At 31.5% G+C, this 22,394-nt stretch overlaps 1 protein-coding gene across 2 annotated transcripts; it reads left to right on the top strand.

Moving 5' to 3' along the window:
- The first annotated feature begins 302 nt into the window (after positions 1-302).
- On the top strand, positions 303-22,366 carry LOC143069379 (integrator complex subunit 6-like). Of its 2 annotated transcripts, XM_076243977.1 has the most exons (20): positions 303-535; positions 624-701; positions 6,549-6,698; positions 7,341-7,430; positions 9,240-9,429; positions 9,944-10,072; positions 10,595-10,624; positions 11,229-11,446; positions 13,547-13,699; positions 14,172-14,304; positions 14,873-14,967; positions 15,517-15,627; positions 16,154-16,233; positions 16,803-16,952; positions 17,116-17,219; positions 17,813-17,946; positions 18,316-18,433; positions 19,008-19,133; positions 20,330-20,614; positions 21,962-22,366. In XM_076243977.1, the coding sequence occupies exons 1-20, from the start codon at positions 425-427 to the stop codon at positions 22,168-22,170; spliced, it is 2,694 nt and encodes an 897-aa protein (XP_076100092.1). In that variant the 5' UTR covers positions 303-424; the 3' UTR covers positions 22,171-22,366. The 2 variants fall into 2 exon arrangements, with proteins under 2 accessions (XP_076100092.1, XP_076100093.1); XM_076243978.1 differs by lacking the exons at positions 303-535; positions 624-701; positions 6,549-6,698; positions 7,341-7,430 and adding an exon at positions 7,488-7,510.
- The last annotated feature ends 28 nt before the right edge of the window (positions 22,367-22,394 follow it).

Below are 22,394 nucleotides of genomic sequence, written 5' to 3'. Positions count from 1 at the left end.
TGTGACGTTTTCTTTTGTTTACGATTGTTATGTCTATTTATAGTAGAATTTAAAAATAGATTATCAGTTGCATTAAATTCGTTTAATTAAAAAAGATACTAGAGCCTTTAATTAACAATCAACATAAATAAACATTTTTTTCAGAGGGACATGTAAAATAAAGTGATCCAACTTATCAGAAAAGGTTACTAGAATTAAAACAAAACAAATCCAGTTGATGGGAACCTCCTTGAATGTGATATCCAATAGAATACGTAATGGAGAATGAAACCACGTGACTAATTTCGTGGCGTACTGGCTGCTTTCATAGCAGCTCAGTGTTGTGCGCCATAGTGTGAGGAACGGACGCGTATAGCGGCCGTTAGGTTGCTAACCCATTTAGCAACATTATCTCTGGTCGTTTCTATGATATAAAATCTTTGAAATGACAATAATACTATTTCTTGTCGATACGAGTTCGTCGATGAATCAAAGAACTTATTTGGGGACTTCATTGATTGACATTGCTAAAGCTTCCGTCGAGACATTTATGAAGGTAAATTCCGTGTTCAAACGAAATTTAATGTTTAACTACAATTATCTTTATTTTTCATAACTTATATTTTGTTTGTTTTGTCCTTCAGATTAGATCCCGAGACATGAACAGCAGATGGGATCGCTACATGCTCCTCACATTTGAAGACCCGCCTGCAAATATCAAGGTAAAGCCCGTTTAGAGACGTTTATGGTGATCAGAAGTAAAGCGAAAGAGCCGATTGTAGTACAAAAGTATGACGCGACATGCGAAACGTGGACTCAAAGGAACAAAATACAGTGGCTCTGTTCCTCATTCCAAACTATTCGCCATTTTCTCCTTGGGAATAAAATTAACCTGGTTTCCGTTTCGTATTTGGTTAGGGGCAACGGTTCTTAGTCACGGGGCCAGTAGAGATTTATGGGTAAACTATAGACAAAGTAATTAGCATAATTTGAGGCACATAGGGGAATATTGAGTAATCAATACATATCTATGTATTTACACTTTGACCTAGATGTTACGTATTCAATAACAATAGCCTAAAGAAGTTTATATTATATATATATTTTTTTTAAATTTGAATTGAATTAAACAGATATTTTTGAAATGTTAGAAGAGTGTATATAAAGAGAAAACAAGATTTATAGAATAAAATTATTATAATTGATTAGATCCTACAGTATGATTGATTAATAGTAAAAGAACAAATTTGGAAAAATGCCAATTTAGTATTTAAATAAAGTTAAACAGTAAAAAATAACACCATTTTTTTTTTTACAATTTATCAAACGAATACTAAATAGATTTCCCTCCTTTTACTGATTTAATTTAACACCAATTTTTAATTACAAGACCATTAATGGATAAAGGCAATGATTTTAAAAGGACATGTGCAGTTATCATTTAACTTTAACTTGATTTTGCATTAATGTAATGCTAAACTTACAAGGCATTTGATCCAGTAAAGAATTTTGATTACTGGACCAAACTATTTTTTCCTCTTTCACTAATAATAGCTAGACCACTGCAATTGTAGCTTCAGAACAGAAAGAAAAAAAATTCAGAGTTTACACGCTCCAGTGACCAAAACAGACAATACACCATGTTTCAGACCTCATGTTGCATTTTTGAATTAGAATTAATTCTTTCATTTCTAACTCACTGGTAGTTAAAACTGCATTTTTATAAGGGTCTGGATGGGGTCCTTCATTTCTGTATTCTTTAATTTTTAATGCCATTATTCTTTATACTTCTTGTCCATTATTCTCTATTTCTTATTTCATCACCTCATAAGTGAAATCATAAGTCTCTATTGTATATTCTTTTTTACCCATTAATAGCTTTTCTGTAAAATCCCATCCACATGCTGATGTATTCTTCAAATTGTTTAACCCTCAGTAGAAAAGAAAGGGATGAGAAACCAAGGGGGCAATCAGAAAACCTGAAGGTCATAGAAAAACAAACTACATCTTGCAAATAATCGGATAAAAAAGAATAATTATCAATGTAACAACAAATTAAAACCACCAAAAACATTTAATTTGCAACAGAAAAAAAAATTGAAAAGGTGAAAGATAAGCAGTTCCTGCTCCATTTGTAGCACAGGTCATGTTGCTAAGGTAACAAGTACTAGTAGATTTTCACTGATGTCACAGACAAGGAAACAGAAATGGTGATGTCTTTGAAATGTCCATTTCATTTTGTGCGAACAAACAAACAGGAATATAAAGTGAAATATGTAAGAGGTTTCAGATGGATTTAAGAGTAGAGAATAAATAGACTAAAATAAAACCAAATAGAAAAAAATCAGGTGCTACAAAAAATAAAGAAGCGAATATGTCAGAAAATAGAGAATAATGCCCCCCCCCCCCCCCCCCCCAATTTAAAAAATTAAATAAAACAACCCTCACACATCCATAGCCATATGCAATTATTCAATAGTGAAGGAAAACATGTATGACTGAAAAGATATGTGGCACTAATATTAGTGAGACAGGCACTCATTTAACATTACTATACTGTGCTTACTCGCAACAAGATCTTTTGATCACTGGTGAATAGTTGTACCCTTGGCAATATTTCCTCAGCCAGAAAATAAGTATTTTCCATAACACCTTTCTACATATGAACCAGTTGCATGGATAAGCAACTTTTAATGTTGACAAGTCCACTTCTTCTGTTTATGTTGTGTGCTTTTTAGTTTATTAATCAAACAGCTATTCAAATGTACCTACCATAAAATTGAGAAAGGAAATGGGGAATGTGTCAAAGAGACAACAACCCAACCAAAGAGCAGATAACAGCTGAAGACCACCAATGGGTCTTCAATGCAACAAGAAAATCCTGCACCTGGAGGTTACCCCTAAATAAAAACGTTAACTAGTTCCGTAAAAATGGACATTATACATTGTCATTTTGGGGCTTTTTATAACTGACTGTGGTATGGACTTTGCTCATTGTTGAAGGCCGTACAGTGACCTATAGTTGTTAATTTCTGTGTCATTTGCAATCATACCACATCTTTTTTTCATATTATACTATACTCCAAAAATAAAAAAAATACAAGACTAACAAGAGCAAGAAGCTCCTGACTTGGGACAGGTGCTTAAATGCAACGGAGTTAAACATGTTTTATGATATCTCAACCCTCCCCTATACCTATTGCCTATGTAGAATAAAGAGACGCACAGTAATAGACAAAGTAAAACTGTTTAAAAGAAGTCTGAGTCTGATGTCAGGAAAGGTAACAAAACAAAAGTTGCTTGCCCTAGACAATTTTGATTGTGCTTGTTTGATCTTGGGTCAGTTTTATTTTATCAATTTTTTCATTAGATATATATATACATTTGTACAACAGGAGGTGCAAAATTGAAAAGCAAGTGAGACGAAGGACCTTTTAAAATAGCAAGTCTCATCCCACTCTTATCAAGATTCCAAATTTGAGAACTTTGTTAACCTATCCATCTTATTTTAAAAGACTAAAGAAACTTTTTTTGATTGAATGAATTCAGTGGCGTCTTTCTTTTTGTTTTGTAAGTACCGGTAAATGAAAGAATTTAGAAATTTTGTTTGGGAACAGAAAATTGATTATTTTACAGAGGCAGATTTAGGGGGGGCCCAGGGGGCCTGGGCCCCCCCTTTTTGGGAAAAAATTTAGTTGCTTATATAGGGAATCACTGAAGCGTGACTGGAGCGGGCTCCCTCTTAGGTTAGTCAGTGGGCCCCCACTTATGAAAATTTCTGGATCCGCCACTGTTTTATATATCTTATAAGGCACAGTTGTATTAATGTAATAAAGAATATTTATAAGCAGAGTGAAAAAAATGTTTTATACATGTAGGTCAAATCTAGGTAGGATGATTATCAGAAGAAATCAAAATATTCTTGAGTTTCTGAAGGGGGCCCTCAATTTTGTATTCTCTTATTTATCATGTTTATAAATATTTCTCTCTTTTTGATAGATTTTGCCAAATGTTTGCTATTTTTTATTTTTTGAGTCATCAATTTTCTTTATTCTTTATTTTTATGGCCCATTTTTCTGTAGTTTTCACCCATTATTCTATAATCTAAACCCCATCCAGACCCTTGTAAATATATACTCTATATGCAAAAGCAGAAAGTCACCTTCCATTTTACCACCAAAATATAGTTATAAACCAACAAGCTGATTAATTCTATTTGGTATAAAGGTAGTATATATACACATCACACATGGTTTATATGGAAATCTCAACTTTTAATTGTCGTTAAAAAGACTTATTCCTCTCAGTTTCAGACAAAGGGTCACATGATTAGGTGTCCTTTTCGTTTTACTTTTTTGCTATTAAGGTGTCATAATATATCTCTTCAAAAACAAAGGTGCCGTGATTATTTGAATATGAAACTTTAATGACCATACAACAATCTGTTTAAACTACAGGTTCAAAATGGGGTGAAACATGGAATTTAAATATCAAGGGTACCAAACAGCATGAAGTAACTGTAATTTAAAGTAAATTGAATCATGGTGCAATGCTTATCTTAACGTTAAAACTATATTTGTAAACCTACTGATTGTGAAAGGCTTATAATAGATTTAAAGGGAAAAGAACAAAAACTGAAATAGGAAATGAATTATTAAGCATAAAATAAGACTATAAATAGTCTTTGGTGTCACTGGAGCATGCATATATCTAGTAAGTTTAATATTAAATTTCTTAGACAAAAAGTTCTTTCAAAAAATAGAAGGATTAAATGCTGTCTTAAACAATAAACTACTTAAAATTAGAATAAAACAGGATATCTGAACATCTAATAGATTGAAATGATTTGACTTTTTATAACACTATTGAAGCCAACACAAGTAGAACAAATGTAGAATACCCCCATAGCATATGTTTTAATACAGTTAAGTACTATGGGCAAACAGATTTGATATTGTCCTACGATATACTTTTTAGCTCACCTGGCCTGAAGGGCCAAGTGAGCTTTTCTCATCACTTGGCGTCAGTCGTCCGTCGTCCGTCTTCGTCGTTAACTTTTTACATTTTCAACTTCTTCTAGAGAACCACAGAATGGAATGAAACCAAACATGGCATGAATGTTCCTTATGAGGTGCTGACCAAGTGTTGTTACTTTGTAGCCGATCCATCATCCAAGATGGCCGCCAGCGGGGAACTTAGTTTAACAGAGGACCCTATAGGAAATGCATACAAATGACTTCTTCTAGAGAACAACTGAATGGAATGAAACCAAACATGGCATGAATGTTCCTTATGAGGTGCTGACCAAGTGTTGTTACTTTGTAGCCGATCCATCATCCAAGATGGCCGCCAGCAGGAGACTTAGTTTAACATAGGACCCTATGGGAAATGCATACAAATGACTTCTTCTAGAGAACCACTGAATGGAATGAAACCAAACATGACATGAATGTTCCTTATGAGGTGCTGACCAAGTGTTACTTTGTAGCCAATCCATTATCCAAGATGGCCGCCAGCGGGGGAGTTAGTTTAACATAGGACCCTATGGGAAATGCATACAAATGACTTCTTCTAGAGAATCACTGAAACAAATGAAACCAAACATGACATGAATGTTCCTTATGAGGTGCTGACCAAGTGTTGTTACTTTGTAGCTTATCCATCATCCAAGATGGCCGCCAGCGGGGGGACTTAGTTTAACATAGGACCCTATGGGAAATGCATACAAATGACTTCTTCTAGAGAACCACTGAATGGAATGAAACCAAACATGACATGAATGTTCCTTATGAGGTGCTGACCAAGTGTTGTTACTTTGTCTCCGATCCATCATCCAAGATGGCTTCCAGCGGGGACTCAGTTTAACATAGGACCCTATGGGAAATGCATGCAAATGACCTCTTCTAGAGAACCACTGAATGGAATGAAACCAAACATGACATGAATGTTCCTTATGAGGTGCTGACCAAGTGTTGTTACTTTGTCTCCGATCCATCATCCAAGATGGCCGCCAGTTGGGGACTTAGTTTAACATGGGACCCTATGGGAAATTCATACAAATGATTTCTTTTAGAGAACCACTGAATGGAATGAAACCAAACATGGCATAAATGTTCCTTAGTTAATTAGTTCATTAATGCTCAAAGTAATAGAACATTGAAAGCCCAAAACCTAAATACAATGAACAAAGGTTGGAGAGCTGATGAAACCATATTTAAAGGTCCATGCACGACTGACAAACACATACATGTTTTGGAGTTTAGCGTGATGTCTATTTTCCCTGAACTAGTACACATCTTTGTTTAGGGGCCAGCTGAAACCCACCTCCTTGAAAACCCATTGGTGGCCTTCAGCTGTTTTCTGATTTGGTGAGGTTGTTGTCTCTTGGACACATTTCCAATCTCAATTTTACAGACCAAGAATACGAGCTTACAGTATTTGTTTTCTTTGGACTAACTAAACAGCCACATTTAATCATTGTTTGTAAACCTATAATTTGTTATACCTATAATTTGTTATTCTAGAAAGATGAGAATTCTTACATATTTATCATATTTTGTTATTTTTAGGCTGGTTGGAAGGAAAGTCATGCTACATTTATTACGGAGTTGAAGAATTTAAAAGCTGGAGGCTTGACTAGTATGGGTCCATCACTGAAACATGGTTTTGACTTGTTAAATGTCAATAGAATGCAATCTGGAATTGACACCTATGGACAGGTAATAATTTAATAATTTTGAATTGAAAGGGAAAAAAAACAGCTAGGGAATGTTCAAAATTGCATTTTACTAGATTTCCAGACCTACAAAAAAAACTTTGCATTAAAAAAAGACAAATTATTCAATGCAGTTAATTGAAATTATGCCATTCTGTTTATTCTGGATTAAGCCCTACAATTTGGGAGAGAAAAAATATTTCAAGCAATGTATATATTTGCATGTACAAACTACAAAGCATGAAGATTTAACAGCACACTTGTAATTGATTTTATTGATTGATTATTTCTTTGTCAACATTTGAAAAACTATGAAACACCTGTTTATATTTATTAAAATTGATTATATATGAATAAAAAAAGGTGTGTGTAGGGTATATAATAAAAATCAACCATAAGGAAACCCAACAACATAAGGCAGTGTTCTCCCCAGAATTTCTAAATTGCGCCATGGGAATTAACACACCAGAAGCACTAGTACTGGTTTTCCAAAAAATATATGGCCCCTTTACATTCTATGATGAAATCATCCAAGATAGCACCAGGGTACTACCACAGTGCTTTAAGGCCCTGGGGAAAACACTGCACAAGTTAAAACATTATAATCTCTTCCTAATGAATGAATATAAAAAAAAAAATGTTGCAGGGAAGATGTCCATATTATTTAGAGCCTGCAGTGATTATAACAATAACTGATGGAGGAAAACTGACCACAAACAGGGGTGTGCAATATGAGGTATGTACAAATGACCACAAACAGGGGTGTGCAATATGAGGTATGTACAAATGACCACAAACAGGGGTGTGCAATATGAGGTATGTACAAATGACCACAATTTGCACAAACAGGGGTGCGCAATATGAGGTTATGTACTGATGGAACAGAAACAAATTTACTGTTATAAGTCCCCTACATACAAAGTCTAAAGGTGACTTTAGGTTTGCACTCCATTCGTCAGTCGTGCATATCAGTTTTTCACGCTTTTTTTTTTTCATGCTTGATTTGATATTGGTGTATTGTTTTATCATAACAAGTTACAGATTAAGTTCAGATTTTGTTCTGGTCTGATGATTTTGTTCAGAGTTTTGGTCTTTGGACTTACAAAATTTATTTAAATAATCAGTTTCCACACTTTTTTAGCTCACATGGCCCAAAGCTTTTCTCATCACTTGGCGTCTGTTATTGTCTGTTAATTTTTTCAAAAATCTTCTCTGAAACCACTGGGCCAAATTTATTCAAACTGGGCCACAATCATCATGTTCGATGACCGGGGCAACCAACCAAGATGGCCACCATGGCTAAAAATAGACCATATGGGGTAAAATTAAGATCTTGGCTTATATCTCTGAAACCAAAGCATTTAGAGCACTCTGACCACTTGTAAAATTGTTCATCAGGTCAAGATTTATCTGTCCTGAAATTTTCAGACAAATCGGACAACCTGTTGTTGGGTTGCTGCCCCTGAATTGGTTATTTTAATGAAATTTTGCAGTTTTTGGTTATTATGTTCAATATTATTATAGATAGAGATCAAGTGTAAACAGCAATAATGTTCAGCAAAGTAAGATCTACAAATAAGTAAACATGATCAAAATGGTCATAAGGAGTTCTTGCCCTTTAAAGTCAAATTTTATAATTTTTCCTAAATTTTTGTAATCTTTTACAAAAGTCTTCTCCTGAAAAAACTGAGACAAATTTAAATAAACTTGGTCACATATAAGCTTAAGGGTATTTAGTTTTTAAAAATGTGTCTGATGACCCTGCCTGCCAACGAACATGGCCAACATGGCTAAAAATAGAACATAGGGAGAAAATGCATTTTTTGACTTTTTTCTCTGAAAATAGAGCAAACATATAACGGTTGCATTATTTCATGCATCGATTGTAAATAGATATAACATGTGAGGGACACGGGCTCCTTGGAGCCTCTAGTTTTAATTATGCTTGAAGATATTCACTTGATGTTTTTTGTTATATATAGTTTACACCATGACAAGTTATAGATCAAGTTAGAATTTTGTTCAATACAAGGAATTTTTAACCAGTAGGAAACTATAAATTGCCATGCAATATTCACAGAATTCTTGTTTAGATGGAAGTTCTAACCTTCACCCTTGAGACTTTTTGGCTAATCATATAAATCAGATATCAGATTTGTACTCTTTTATTGTAAAACTTCATAATCAGAGCTGAAATTTATGAAATAAACAAATGTATTTTACACATGGAGCATGATTGAGGGCTACAAGTATTAAAAATATAGATCTTAAAAAAATTGAAACTTTACTTTTTATACTACAAACGATTATCAAAACTTGTTTACATTATAAATCATAGCAGTGCCAAAGTCCAAGCAACTTTATAGTACCTAGGTGGACATGATGGATGTAACTTTCAAATTTGTAATTTTATTAAAATATTTTTCAGTTAAACTTTATGCCATGTAGATATTCATTTACAGACTTGGAGCTGATAAAAAATATAAGAAAATGTATTTAACATAAACCAAATTCTTTTTAATGTTTAACATTTCTTATGTTTTAGTTGAATTTACCAATGAACACAGTAGTTCCAGGGTCAGAACTTACCAATGAACCTTTCAGATGGGATCAGAGAATATTTGGACTGGTACTGAAATTACCAGGGAACTTTCCAGTAGAAGCTCCTTATGTAAACCAGTTTATTCCATCAGCTGATAACCATCCACTTGATGCAATGTGTGAAGTTACAGGAGGTAGGAGAACTTACTTTAAATCAAAAATATCACATGTGGTATAAAATACAATTTAGTTTTGTTAGAAATTAGATTTTAAAGCTAATACATAATCCTGCCTAAATCTCCAAACAGATTTTACCTAAAATTTTGAAAGGAATTTCTCTAAAGTGGGTCTCATTGGGGTCTAAGCGTGATGCGGGATTGCCGATTTTTTGTAAGCGTGAAAGTCAAATTATTGTGTTGGAAAACAGAAAATGAGGTCTAGCGGGACCCGGGAAATGACAAAAAAAATGAGAATTGCTTACGTACATAGTGTCCGGATCGGAACCCCCCAATGAGACCCCCTCTAAACACACTTGACAGCTTTGCTGATTGTATAGAAATTATCAACCAACACTGACACTGCTGATTGTATAGAAATTATCAACCAACACTGACACATCTAGGAAGAACTTGATTTGTTTTTACTTTTTTTCCCTGTAAATGCAACAAGTGTGTTTATACCTCAAAATAATCATGTTTACATTTTTAGGTCGTTCCTATGCAATTTATACTCAGAAGATGCTTCATGCTTCACTTGAAAGTTTAGTTCAGAAAGTTCAAACAGGTGTTGTAATAAACTTTGAGAAGATTGGTCCTGACCCAGCGCCAATGACTGAAGGTAGGAAAAAAGTAAAATAACAAAAATACAAAACGTAATACAAAAAGTCATTTATCAAATGGCAAAATCAAAAGATCAAACATATCAAACGAATGGAAAACAGCAGTCATATTCCCAAACTGGTACTTGCATTTGCTTATGTAGAAAATGGTGGATTAAACATTGTTTATATACAATTAATAATAGATATTTTTGGGATGTACATGTATCAGGATTTGATAAACTTGATATCCCTTAACATTACTGGTAGTTCCTTGTTTTATATTCAAATATGTTGGACTAAAGAATAATTTTGATTTGAATGATTTTACTTATGTTGTCAGCACAAAATATATAGTGTTTTTGGCAATATTTCACAAAGAAGAAAATTTGTTCATAAACAAGTACATAAAAAAATAGATATGGATTTTTTCAATTACAAAATTAAACATTTATAATTAATATGCACTTTTGATCAATAGTTGCTAGCTATTATTTTACATATTCTATTTGACAGAATTAAGATATGTTTATATTTTGTAGGTAAAATAGAAAATGATAACGAAACAAAAGGTAAGTATTGGTTTGGTGTATTTTGAAAACAAAATAGATAAAATTATAAAATCATTTAAAATTTTTCACTGAAAAAAAAAATGTTTATTCCAATATTCATTTATATACCTGAGGCTTTCTGGCCTGATCTACAGTGTTCTGCTTTAGTAAGATATTGTTATTGTTATATAGAGTATGACAGTATGATGTTGTTTGTATCATTTAGTATTTTCGAGATAAATTGATTAAAGTATCCAATTTAAGACCCATGCAAATATACTCGATAAATATAAACACATATATCAATTTATACAATTGATGTGTTAAATTCATCCAGATTTTTTAAAAACATATACTGTTGGACATCTGTTGTGAAATAAAATTGATGCTTTTTAACATGATAATTGATTTTGTGATTTTCATGTATTGTAATTTTTTTCAATTGTATGCAGGAAGTTTATAACATACATTTATATAAGACTTTGTTAAAATATACATTTTCTCTTTAATGTAAACAAAACCAAATAAAACCTATAGTGGCTAATAACTGCTACATTTGGTCTCTGTTGGCTCATTGGCAATCATACAGCAATGTATTTTATATGTTTTCTTGTTCATGTTATAGAAAACCAAGACATCAACAGACCAATTGTTATTATTGAGGATGATGTTCAGAAGATAGTCCAACAACAAAATCCTCAACAACCACCACTGTTAAACAATACATCATGGCATAACTGTCGACGACTGATATATGTACCCAGATCTGCACAGAAAGGATATTCAGTAGGCCATTGGCCAATACCTGAGGCTTTCTGGCCTGATCTACAGTGTTCTGCTTTAGTAAGATATTGTTATTGTTATATAGAGTATGACAGTATGATGTTGTTTGTCATTTAGTATTTTCAAGATAAATTGATTAATGTATCCAATTTAAGACCTAGTTTTGTGTTTTTATAATAAATTGGTGTGCTCATCTTTTAGAATTTATTGAATCTGTTTAAGCAAAAAGTTTTGATATTATTATAATACAGCCAGGGTTTCCTCTGGGTCAATTATTATCTTCGCCATTTCTTTCGCGAAAACAATATATTTTTCGCAACTTTATTATTTTTTTTGCCATGTGACACAAATATCTTTCTTTTGAATTCCCCCCTCAAACCTAAGTAAGATTACTTTGCACCTTTGCTGTCTAAGATTATTCTCTAAAACTATTCTTACAGTCTGTATTGTAATAAATAAATACTAAACATTTACCTTATAAAAAAGAACTGTATAGGGAAAATTGATTAATATTTTGAACAACTTTAAAAGAAGGGGGCCACTTACTTTTGAAATTAAAGAAGATATAAATCCTGGAATATAAAAAAATCTTGGTTACCTGAAAGATGTCACAGTTCTTTGGGAAAGTTTTTAGAAAAATAATAACGTGTTCTTTTGTACTAAGAAGTGTTTTTTACAACAAAACAAGTTTTTTTTATCACTTGACATTGATCCCTCATGTAAGGTGTAGTCATTGAAGGGTTATTTTCATTCGAGGGGTTTTCCCAACCTTTTGAATATAATAAATAAATTTCTTCATAACGACAGTTTTCTTTTCTAGACCATCATAAATACATGTGTAAGTAAAACTATGCTTGAAACACATGTATCACTGAGACTTTAAAGTACCCATTCAAATCAATTATCGATATCAAAGTTAAAGGGTAAAGTTTTAAATTAGAGACCTTTCTTGCTTTTGAACATTTTTCTTCATAGCAAGTTTTCTTTTCTTGACTATCATTAAAAGAAGGAGAGGAGTCTTCAAAATTTTGCTTCAAACACGTGCGTCGCAAAGTGGTTAATTGATCCTTTAAGTGACATGCAACGAACGCCATTCAACCATATCATTTGTCAGTACAATCAAAACCTTTATTAATTAGTCCTTGATGTCGATAGGCATCAAATGCAACCAGCTGATTACTGATTTTCTGTCAAAATCTTAACGAGTTCAAGGTGAATTCCGAGTATTTTCTGACCAGGTAAAGACAGAGAAATCCAAAAAAAAAGTAAACAAACAAGATGGTTGAAAATAAATCGTTATATATATTTCGTTTGCCAAATTCTTTCGCCAATGACGAATTTAATTGCCACAATTATTATTTTTTCGCAAATTGCGAAAATGGTGACCCCAGCGGAAACCCTAAATACAGCCACTGTTTTCACTAAAAATTTGTATAAGTAAAGTATACTTGTATGCCATGAAAGTATCAGTAAAAGTTATGATAAAAATTATTTAGATCAATTTTGATCTTAAATCTAATGTAAGAAAAACAAGAGGATTTTGAATCAGCCAGTTGATTGTTAATAATGTGTGCTGTAAAATATTTTGATATATTTGAACTTTATTTATTTGTAAAAAAAAAAAAGATTTTTCATTGTCTAACGTCCAAAAAAGAATATTTCTTGAATATTCAAATTGCGAAAATGGTGACCCCAGCGGAAACCCTAAATACAGCCACTGTTTTCACTAAAAATTTGTATAAGTAAAGTATACTTGTATGCCATGAAAGTATCAGTAAAAGTTATGATAAAAATTATTTAGATCAATTTTGATCTTAAATCTAATGTAAGAAAAACAAGAGGATTTTGAATCAGCCAGTTGATTGTTAATAATGTGTGCTGTAAAATATTTTGATATATTTGAACTTTATTTATTTGTTAAAAAAAAAAAGATTTTTCATTGTCTAACGTCCAAAAAAGAATATTTCTTGAATATTCAAATTTTCACCTGTTCAACAATATATGAAACTAGTTTAACATTGGAGAGGAAAATTTGAAAGTAACAATGGAGTTTTCTAGTTTTTTTAATTAAAAGGAAATTATATTATCATACTTTCATATTGTTTTGAGAAGTTTTGACTGGAATTTTGATTAAACATGTATGTTTTTTTTATCTTATAGCCTTCAAGATCAGCTCAACCTGTAGTCAAGTTTAACTGTACCCCTTGTGAACCAATGGTTATAGAAAATTTACCTTTTGATAAATATGAACTTGAACCTTCACCTCTGACACAGTTTATATTAGAAAGAAGGATGCCAAATGTTTGTTGGCAGGTATGTATATTACATTATTAGTTACATCCAGGTTTTAACTTTATTGGGTAAAGATTGTATGTTTTTTGTATCTGTCAAGGTTTAACACAACCCTTAAAAGTTCAAAGAAAACAGTCCAGTGAAGTTATCATTCTTTAGAAACTAGCAAGTCAATATCATGCAATTTATTGATGATATCAAATACTCAATTATTCAAGTAACAATATGATTTGTATTTGAGTTACAGTACTTAGGTAGAGAACTTCTTATTATTAGAAATCAAATAAGTATTGTATGGGCTGTTAAAAAAATAGCTTGAACTACAAATGTACATCCGTGAACAAGATTGCAAAATACAAGCAACTTTACTCTTCGCTGTTTACAAGCACTTGGATTAATGTACGCTTTTGTTTTCCTCATGTTATAAATTACACATTGAAAAATACTTTTAGTTCATTGCATCTAATAATGACAGGACTTCTTTATTTTGTAGGTTTACATCAGCAATAGTGCCAAATATAGTGACACAGGTCATCCTTTTGGTTACCTGAAAGCCAGCAGTGCTCTAACCTGTGTTAATCTGTTTGTAATGCCATATAATTATCCTGTATTGTTGCCATTATTAGGTAAGATTTAATATAACAATAGTTACTAATAAAAGGTGAGATTCAATATAAGCAAATGTTAATAAATGGTTATATTGTTATAATATAAAAAAAAAGATGTGGTATGATTGCCAATGAGACAATCTCCACAAGAGACCAAAATGACACAGACATTAACAACTATAGGTCACCGTATATAAGAATATGTTAATAACAGATTAACAGTAGACACAGAATAAACCATTATAAACAGTAAAATGCTATCAGTAGTTGTGTTGGTGTGTTCTGGATTTTTGTGATAGCTTTTAAACTGTAATTAGTATGAGTTAAACTGTTAAGCTGAAACTAAAGCTGATTGATATGAACTGTGAAAACAAGAATCATAGCAGGTACTCCTAGAAGGTAAAAATAGCCTTCCCTGCACACATTATTCATCTATAGTGGTCCCAGTCTGCATATTCGTCTAAAAATGTTGGGATTGTCCCTTGTTCTTCATTGCACCATCTTTGATCATTATTTTGCACCATCTATTTCTTTATTTTTACTTTATTCGTCTTAATTCACGTGTTTATTGGTTGTTTTTCTTCAGATGAACTATTTAAAGTACATAAAGGCAAACCTTCACCAAAGTGGAGACAACAGTTTGACAACTACCTCAAAACTATGCCATGCTATTATGCAGGGGTAAGTATAAACAGTACTTATGTCATTAATATAACTTGGCATCATTCCAAGTAAGAACTTCATTGAAATAATGCTATAAACTTTTGCTATAAAAATGTAATCTTCATTTTAGGGAAAATGTAACATTTTTCTTGCTAAAAATCTTACCGGATATGCATTTAGATTTATCTTGAACATGTATATTTATCATGCTTAACTTTAAGATATGGTCAAATTGCAGAAAGACTCCTTCAATATTGTTATCTACAATTTTGTATTGACCGTGATATCAGTGTGTAAATAAGATACATCCTATGGGACAGGAAAGGGAGATAAACTCAAACCAGTCAAAAGGTGATTTACACTTATATGCACATTATTCTGTCATTGCTTAAAACCACACAAGTTCATGCTTAATGTTGCGTCATAATTTAAAAAAATGGATGTTATGTTTAAATAGTGACTGTTACATAGCGTCAGATGGTTTTCAGATACATATGTAGGGTTTGTCATAGACATATTCAGCTAATTGCCTAAAAGGTTATATATATCTATTATCTCTTATTTCAGTCGTTACGAAGGGCGTTGACACGTATGGGAGCTCCTAACTTAGTACCAGATAATATGGACAACAGTCTTAGTTATAGTGTTATAACTTACCTCAAGAAGTTGAAAAATCAAGTAAGTTTGGTTAAGTACAAAAAAAATGTACAAGTTCATTGAATAAATGATTTATCAAAAGGGGTGTCAAAGAATTAACTATTCATTTAGAAATCAATTTTTGTGATACTCAAAAGTCAGATAGTGGTAAATTTGGACAGCAAAAAAACCTTTGTTTCAGTAAATGCATCAAAAGCAGTGTTAGTCGCTTGATTAAAGTTTTCAAGTTAACCTTTTCAATTTGAATGTTCTTGACTTCATCAAATATGAGGTTAATGGTCTCTTTTGAATTGTTTGACATTTTTAATTTGTGGGACTTTTTATTGAATATTCAACATTATGTGACTTTAATGGCTGTATTGTCTTCTGTTAATGTAAATTTCTCATATATTTCGCTATCGTGTAGATAATTGTTATCATTTCTTTCATTTTCCCCCAAAAATAATTAATATGCATAAACTTTAAAAAAAAATTACTTCAATTTACAACCTGTAGAACAACTGAAAACTAATTAATTTCTATTCTAAAACATAACATTACACTGTAGGCAAAAATGGAAATGGACAGATTGATAGCAGGCATTGGTCAAAAGGTGCAGATAAATGAAGGAATCAAAGTAGAGCCAAGGTATAGTTTACATAGTGAAATATGTTAAGCTCTTCTTCATTTTACAATGTACAAATAACAGAAAATCTAATATATATGAGTCAAGGGAACGAACACTCTGTTGGTTCAAGCTGATAAAGTATTCAGGTTGGATACAGAAGTATGCTGTGGTTGTCCAAAATCTTCATCAATCCAAACTGTAAACAGACAAAAACATCTTGGTTACAGTGAAATCTAATGTGAAAAATGCATCAATTTAAATTTTCTTGAAACATTTTGTTCCTTTTTACAAAATTCATGGGAGACAACTCTAGCATGTTAGTAATAGATTTTAACTGTTATTAAATACTATAAGCATGGAAAATTTCTACTGAAAGTTTATTTATGAAATCTACTTACTTAAATTTGTAACCAAATCTTTGATGTTGTGCATAACTAGTATCATATGGATAGGAAAAAACGAATGGTTATTTGCAATAAAGAAAATATTCAAACAAATGCTTGAAAATAACTTTATATGGAGAAAAAAAAATGAAAGAATTTTCACCCGCTTGAAATAAAATCAGATAATGTTATGTTTTTATTTTCAGAACAAAAACATCTGTGTTACAAAGAAAAGATTTTAATCAGTTGTTACAGAACTTTGGTGACAATATGCAGTGTTTGAAACAAGAATTAACGGAATATAATACATTTACAATTGGTATTCCTGATAAAGATATCAAACCACAGATGTACAGGTGAGAATAAACTTTCCACAATATATATATATTAAAAAAATGGTTGAATTTGCACCTTTCTATGATACTTTTTTGGTATTCTCTCTTAGAGAATAATTTTTGATAAAATATTTTTTTAAATATTAATGTCTAGTGGCTAATTATTTTTATTTTTGTGTTTCAGAAATCCATACGACATACCAAGAAGTACTCTATTAGATCAAATAGCCAGAATGAGAACAAATTATTTACAAAAATCTTATAGTACGACCAAATTAGTAGACAAAGGTAAGATATCCTAGAATACCACCAAATAAGTAGATTATGTCTATTTCTCTCCTGCTACATATTGAATTCTTTTTTCGTCTTTTACAATTTCTGTCATCAAGTAACAGATCTTCTGTTAAGAATTTAATGTAAAATGTCTATTTTTTTTCTGTATTATACTTCATTTACAGGATGGAAAATGATTCCAAGATAGTCAGTAACAAAGATCAAAGTTATTTGAGATTTCAATTGTAATCAGCATTTACTGTCCTTAAATTTAACAGACATAGGTGACTGACTAACGCCTTTTCATTTTTAGGACATCATTCTTTTTCTTGACCTAAAAATGCTAAAATATATTTCCCTGAAATATTTAAGTTTTATTTAGTATTAACGCTTATTTTTTTTATTTTTTTTAAGGATTTAACAATTTGATAGGACTGTTAATCGTAAGAAGCTATTACTTTAGATTTTTATATTTAAAAAGAAACACTATATATTTGAAATTAGTTGTTTTGAATTTGAAGTACCAGTACAGTAATTAAACATTGAAAAATAAGAAAATATTAACAGATTATTACATCGTTGAAACCCCTTTACATGTTTATTTTCAGATCAAGCGCATAGTATACCCGTACAACAAATGGGTAACTACCAAGATTATCTCAAGAAACAACCGCCTCCATTACGAGAATTGGAAAATGCACCGGCACGGTTGCATACATTTGGAAATCCATTTAAAGTCAAAGTAAGTTCTAGTTAGCATTCTGGAGATTTATTGGGGGTAATTAAAAAATAAAAATTTAAAATTCAAGAGTGTATAGAATTTATATAAGTGTGTATGCAGACTTTTGGAAATTCTTTTATTTATCAAATATCCATGAAAAAACATTTTTTCTTCCTTAAAAATTGGTATACACAAAAATTAATGAACCCTCAGTAAGTCCCAATCATTTTAAGCTTTTGAATATTTCATAATCTTTCATTCTAATTTTCTTTCATTTGAATTACAACAGCTTATAAAAGAAAATTTATGTACATTATGTAGAACGGAATGGCGATTATAAAATTGTTTTGAAAATGAAAACACCTGTTGATCTTTACTCAATTTTTTCAGGAAAATTTCAAAATGGTTGATGAAGCTGACGAAGCAAATTTTGGACAGCAAACACCAACCAGAAAAAGGCAGCATGAATCTCCACCTTCTTCCCCTGGTCCTCGGAAGAGAAAACCAGGTAATTTAGGAAAATATAACAAAGGCATCAATATGTGAAATTAGATAAACTGATATAAGTGACAAATCTGTGTAAACAGCCTGGTGCAGTTTATTGTAAAAAATGTAACGAAATGTACCAGGTGACTATAACTATAAATAATTGATCCATGTACTTTTCACCTTCTTACTTAAACATTTGGGTAAACATGGTAACGGACCAATAGATAATCATGAGTAATCATCGTTATACATGGATCAGTTATTGATTATGACTTGCAACTTGTTTGTTGTTTATCCAGCTTGACCTACTTTTCATAACCTTCCTGAAAAATGGTTTATTTTGTTCTTGTTCTGATTATGCATAAAATTATATACATAAAACAGTAAGCAAACAATGGTCAATGATGTTACATAAAACTTACACAAAGGAATGTTTATTGTTTATTGATGCAAGTTGGTTTATAGAATTATGTATTCCAGTAGAAACCATATTTTGAATATTCTGTGGATCAGGATAATGCCTATGAAAACATGTTATGTTTAGCAATTTAAAAAAGAGCAGAATATTTATCCTCCATTTTTGTCTATTTCAGGTCCTCTACCAAGAGATTTCAAATTACAACGTTCACCTTCACTTTCATCATTAGACACCCCACCTACATCACCCATGTCCATCGCATCAGACACTACATCAGAAACTAGCAGTCATCTCACCATTGGTAAGTTATACCCCGTTCACACTATGCCTTTTTAACTGGGTTAAATTTAGGTAGTGTAAACGCCTTAACAAGGGCGAACCCGGATTGAAATTACCCCTCATTTGAGGTGGAATTGATGTGGGGCGAAACCGGGTCAACTACCTCACTTCTGAATGTGAATGCAAAGTGAGGTTGTTGCTATAGTGACGTTTGCTTAAATAAGTCTTTAATGTGATGTAACTATTACTTGACGTCATATATATCGAATGATGTCAAATTTTGACACATGTCCAGTAACCTTATTTACTGGGTCACGAATGATTATATAACCCATATAAAATTAGCGGTAAAAAGAGGGATCTAACTTTGTTTTTTTTGTTTTTTTTTTTATCTTTGACTAATGATGAAACCTTTAAGATTTCTGTCGCTTTTATTGTGGGCGAAATGGATTAAATGACAGAGTGCAGGGAAAAATTTCAGATAATGAAAAGGATGCATTTGTGATGAAAAGGAAAATGTAAATATTAGTTAAATATGTACAGTGGACTGATGCGAGTTACAAATTTGGCACTAACATATCTATTTTTGTTGAAAGGGAAAATCCCAAACTGGGTCATTTTTTTATCAAGTGTGAACTTTGGTAATTAATTCGGGTTAATTAACCTGGGTTTTTTACGGTACAGATTTTTATAGTGTGAACAAGGTATTAGATACCCAAACTTAATTAACCGTGGCATTAGCAGTCATGGGACTTTTCAAGATTTCTTATGCTCATATTCTCATAGTATACTGTCAGAGTTTGACACTAGGTAAGTTATGACCATTTAAATTTACATGACTCATGAGAAGTTCTGTGCTACCAAAAATGAATCATTTTTAAAGGGGTGGTTAAAGATACTATAGGGATATTCAAAACAATCTGACAATGCCACAGCATAAAGCAACAAACAAAATAAAGACAAACTGCAGCAAAGAAAACACTTTATAGAAAACTCAAAACTGATAAAGACTAAGTAACATGAACCCCACCAAAAACTGCAAGAGGTCTTAAGTGCTCCTGTAGGTTAATTAAAGATCAGTCTATCTTGTTATCAAACTTCAGGTTCAAACTAATAGATAAAAACAAAAAAATGAACAATATTTAAATTGACACTATGTTCACACAGTCTCCATATTCTATGTTATTTTAAAGTTGAATGTTTGTTTATTTATTACAGAAGATTTGTACAGTGATACTGAAGACGAAGATAGGTTGTTAATTGTAGAAGAATCGGAAAAAGAAGAGAAAAACCTTAAAAATGTGACAGTTAATAATATTGATCATTCGACGAACAATTTAGAAAATGGCAATATAATAGAACCTGTAAATCATAATAATAACGATGTGACAGTTTCTCCGAGAGTTAAATCCATGCATAATGATAAAAAGGAATCGTTAATGTGGATGCATAATACACAACTACGACATGATCTCTACAAAGAAATTAAAAAGCCAGGAAGAAGTAAGTATGATACTGTGGATTCATTTATTTTTGTTGGTACGAATTTTCAGGGTTTGAGGAAAATTTGCATATTCCTGGATGTTTTTGATTTCGTGGTTTTAGCATAGTCTGCATACATTCCTTTAGAAAAATGTGTTGTTCGTTGAACATTTAAATTCATGGTTCTCTTGTACCGATGAAATCCATGAAAATTAGTATTCAACGAATATTATTATGAACTCACAGTAGTACCAGAGTAGTTTCAATTGGTAAAGTTGTTACATATATTTTTCTATTCTAGTTTTGCCTAGTTTGAAAACAAATTTGCTGTATTAGCTTTATCAATTTGTGTGCCATAATTTATGAAATATTGCATGTAAAGAAATTATCTAAAAATATTCTTAAACTTTTTAGCTTAATTGTATTAGACCTCTGGTATTCTCTTTTGAATTGTTTCACATTTTGTCATGTCTGAAAATGTTAATAGTTGCTACTAGATTATGCCCATTGTTGAAGGCTAATCATGACTTGAGTACATCCTCCTCATTACAAATCATGTGACTCATTACACATCATGTAACTCTATACACATCTGAATGGATGTCCTGCAGTATAAATAGAACATAGGTGTAAAAAGGGGAAAAATCATACAGATTACTTTATTTTAATAATATACTGTAAAAGCAGAAATTTTTGTGGAGGATATAATTTCGTTTATTTTGTGGAAAGAATATATCAACAAAATAAAAATTTTACTGGAAGCCACAAAATTAAATCCCCATGAAATCTTATATAGAGACAAAACCACAAAATTTTAACCACACAAAAATTAATGTTTCTACAATAGGCTTCAGTTCGACAGTTGAATTCATTTAGAATATCTTAAATGTAAGAACTTAAAGTTTTACATTTGCAATAAAAACAGATTTCATCTCTTATTTTTCATGCTGAACTTAATTTGGATTTGAGATCCAGAATTTCTATGATCATATGAATATACTTGTCTTTGTACTAAACCAGCATGTTGAATAGTGATTTTTATCATGAAAAAATATACTATAATAAAATTTGGTGCAAGTGAATTCCAAAAAGTAAAACCATATCTGTTCCACATGAACATCCTGAATATGCATGTAATATTTGCCATTAGAAACTAAGCAGGCTTCAATCTTTCATTCCAAACTTTAACGTGAAAATTATAACAGCCCGTAACACAAAAAAGTAACAACCAGACAAAAAATGATGCAAAAAAAAATGTGAAAAACAAAAAACAGTGGTGTAGTATTTAAATGAAAGAAAATGTCAATGACGATGTGCAATCATTTCAGTTTTTATTATCAATTTTAAGTCTTTTGTCTTATTTTACAGATTATGATAATATATTTACACAACTCAGTACTGTGCAGGGACCATCAGAAGTCAAATGTGCTTTCCTCAAAGAGATTATTCATGAAGCTGGACGTTTTAAAAAGAAAGTTCTTATCAAAATGCTTGAACAATTTGAAAATTCTTTATTGCAATCTGACTCTAAAAGGAGAAATGGGACATATATAAATAATTCTTATTCACCTAGGTAACAGAAAGTGATATTTTATTGTGATTTTAAAATGGCAGTGTCTTTCATGTATGGTTTGTCATACAGAATTTTAAATCAGTGCTAATTTTATTACATAACAGTCCCTTTCTGTTTCATTCCTATTGTTATTTCTTTATACACTGGAGTCTCTGAAGTCAAGTACCAAAATAAAAGCCACTATTTGGTAGAAATCCACACTATGCCATTTCATTGGCTGTGCTTGTT

This window comes from Mytilus galloprovincialis, chromosome 3 (genome assembly GCF_965363235.1).
Source record: "Mytilus galloprovincialis chromosome 3, xbMytGall1.hap1.1, whole genome shotgun sequence".
NCBI lineage: Eukaryota > Metazoa > Mollusca > Bivalvia > Mytilida > Mytilidae > Mytilus > Mytilus galloprovincialis.
The sequence above is the reverse complement of the archived record's forward strand: the minus strand, read 5'-3'. Positions and strand labels throughout refer to the sequence as shown.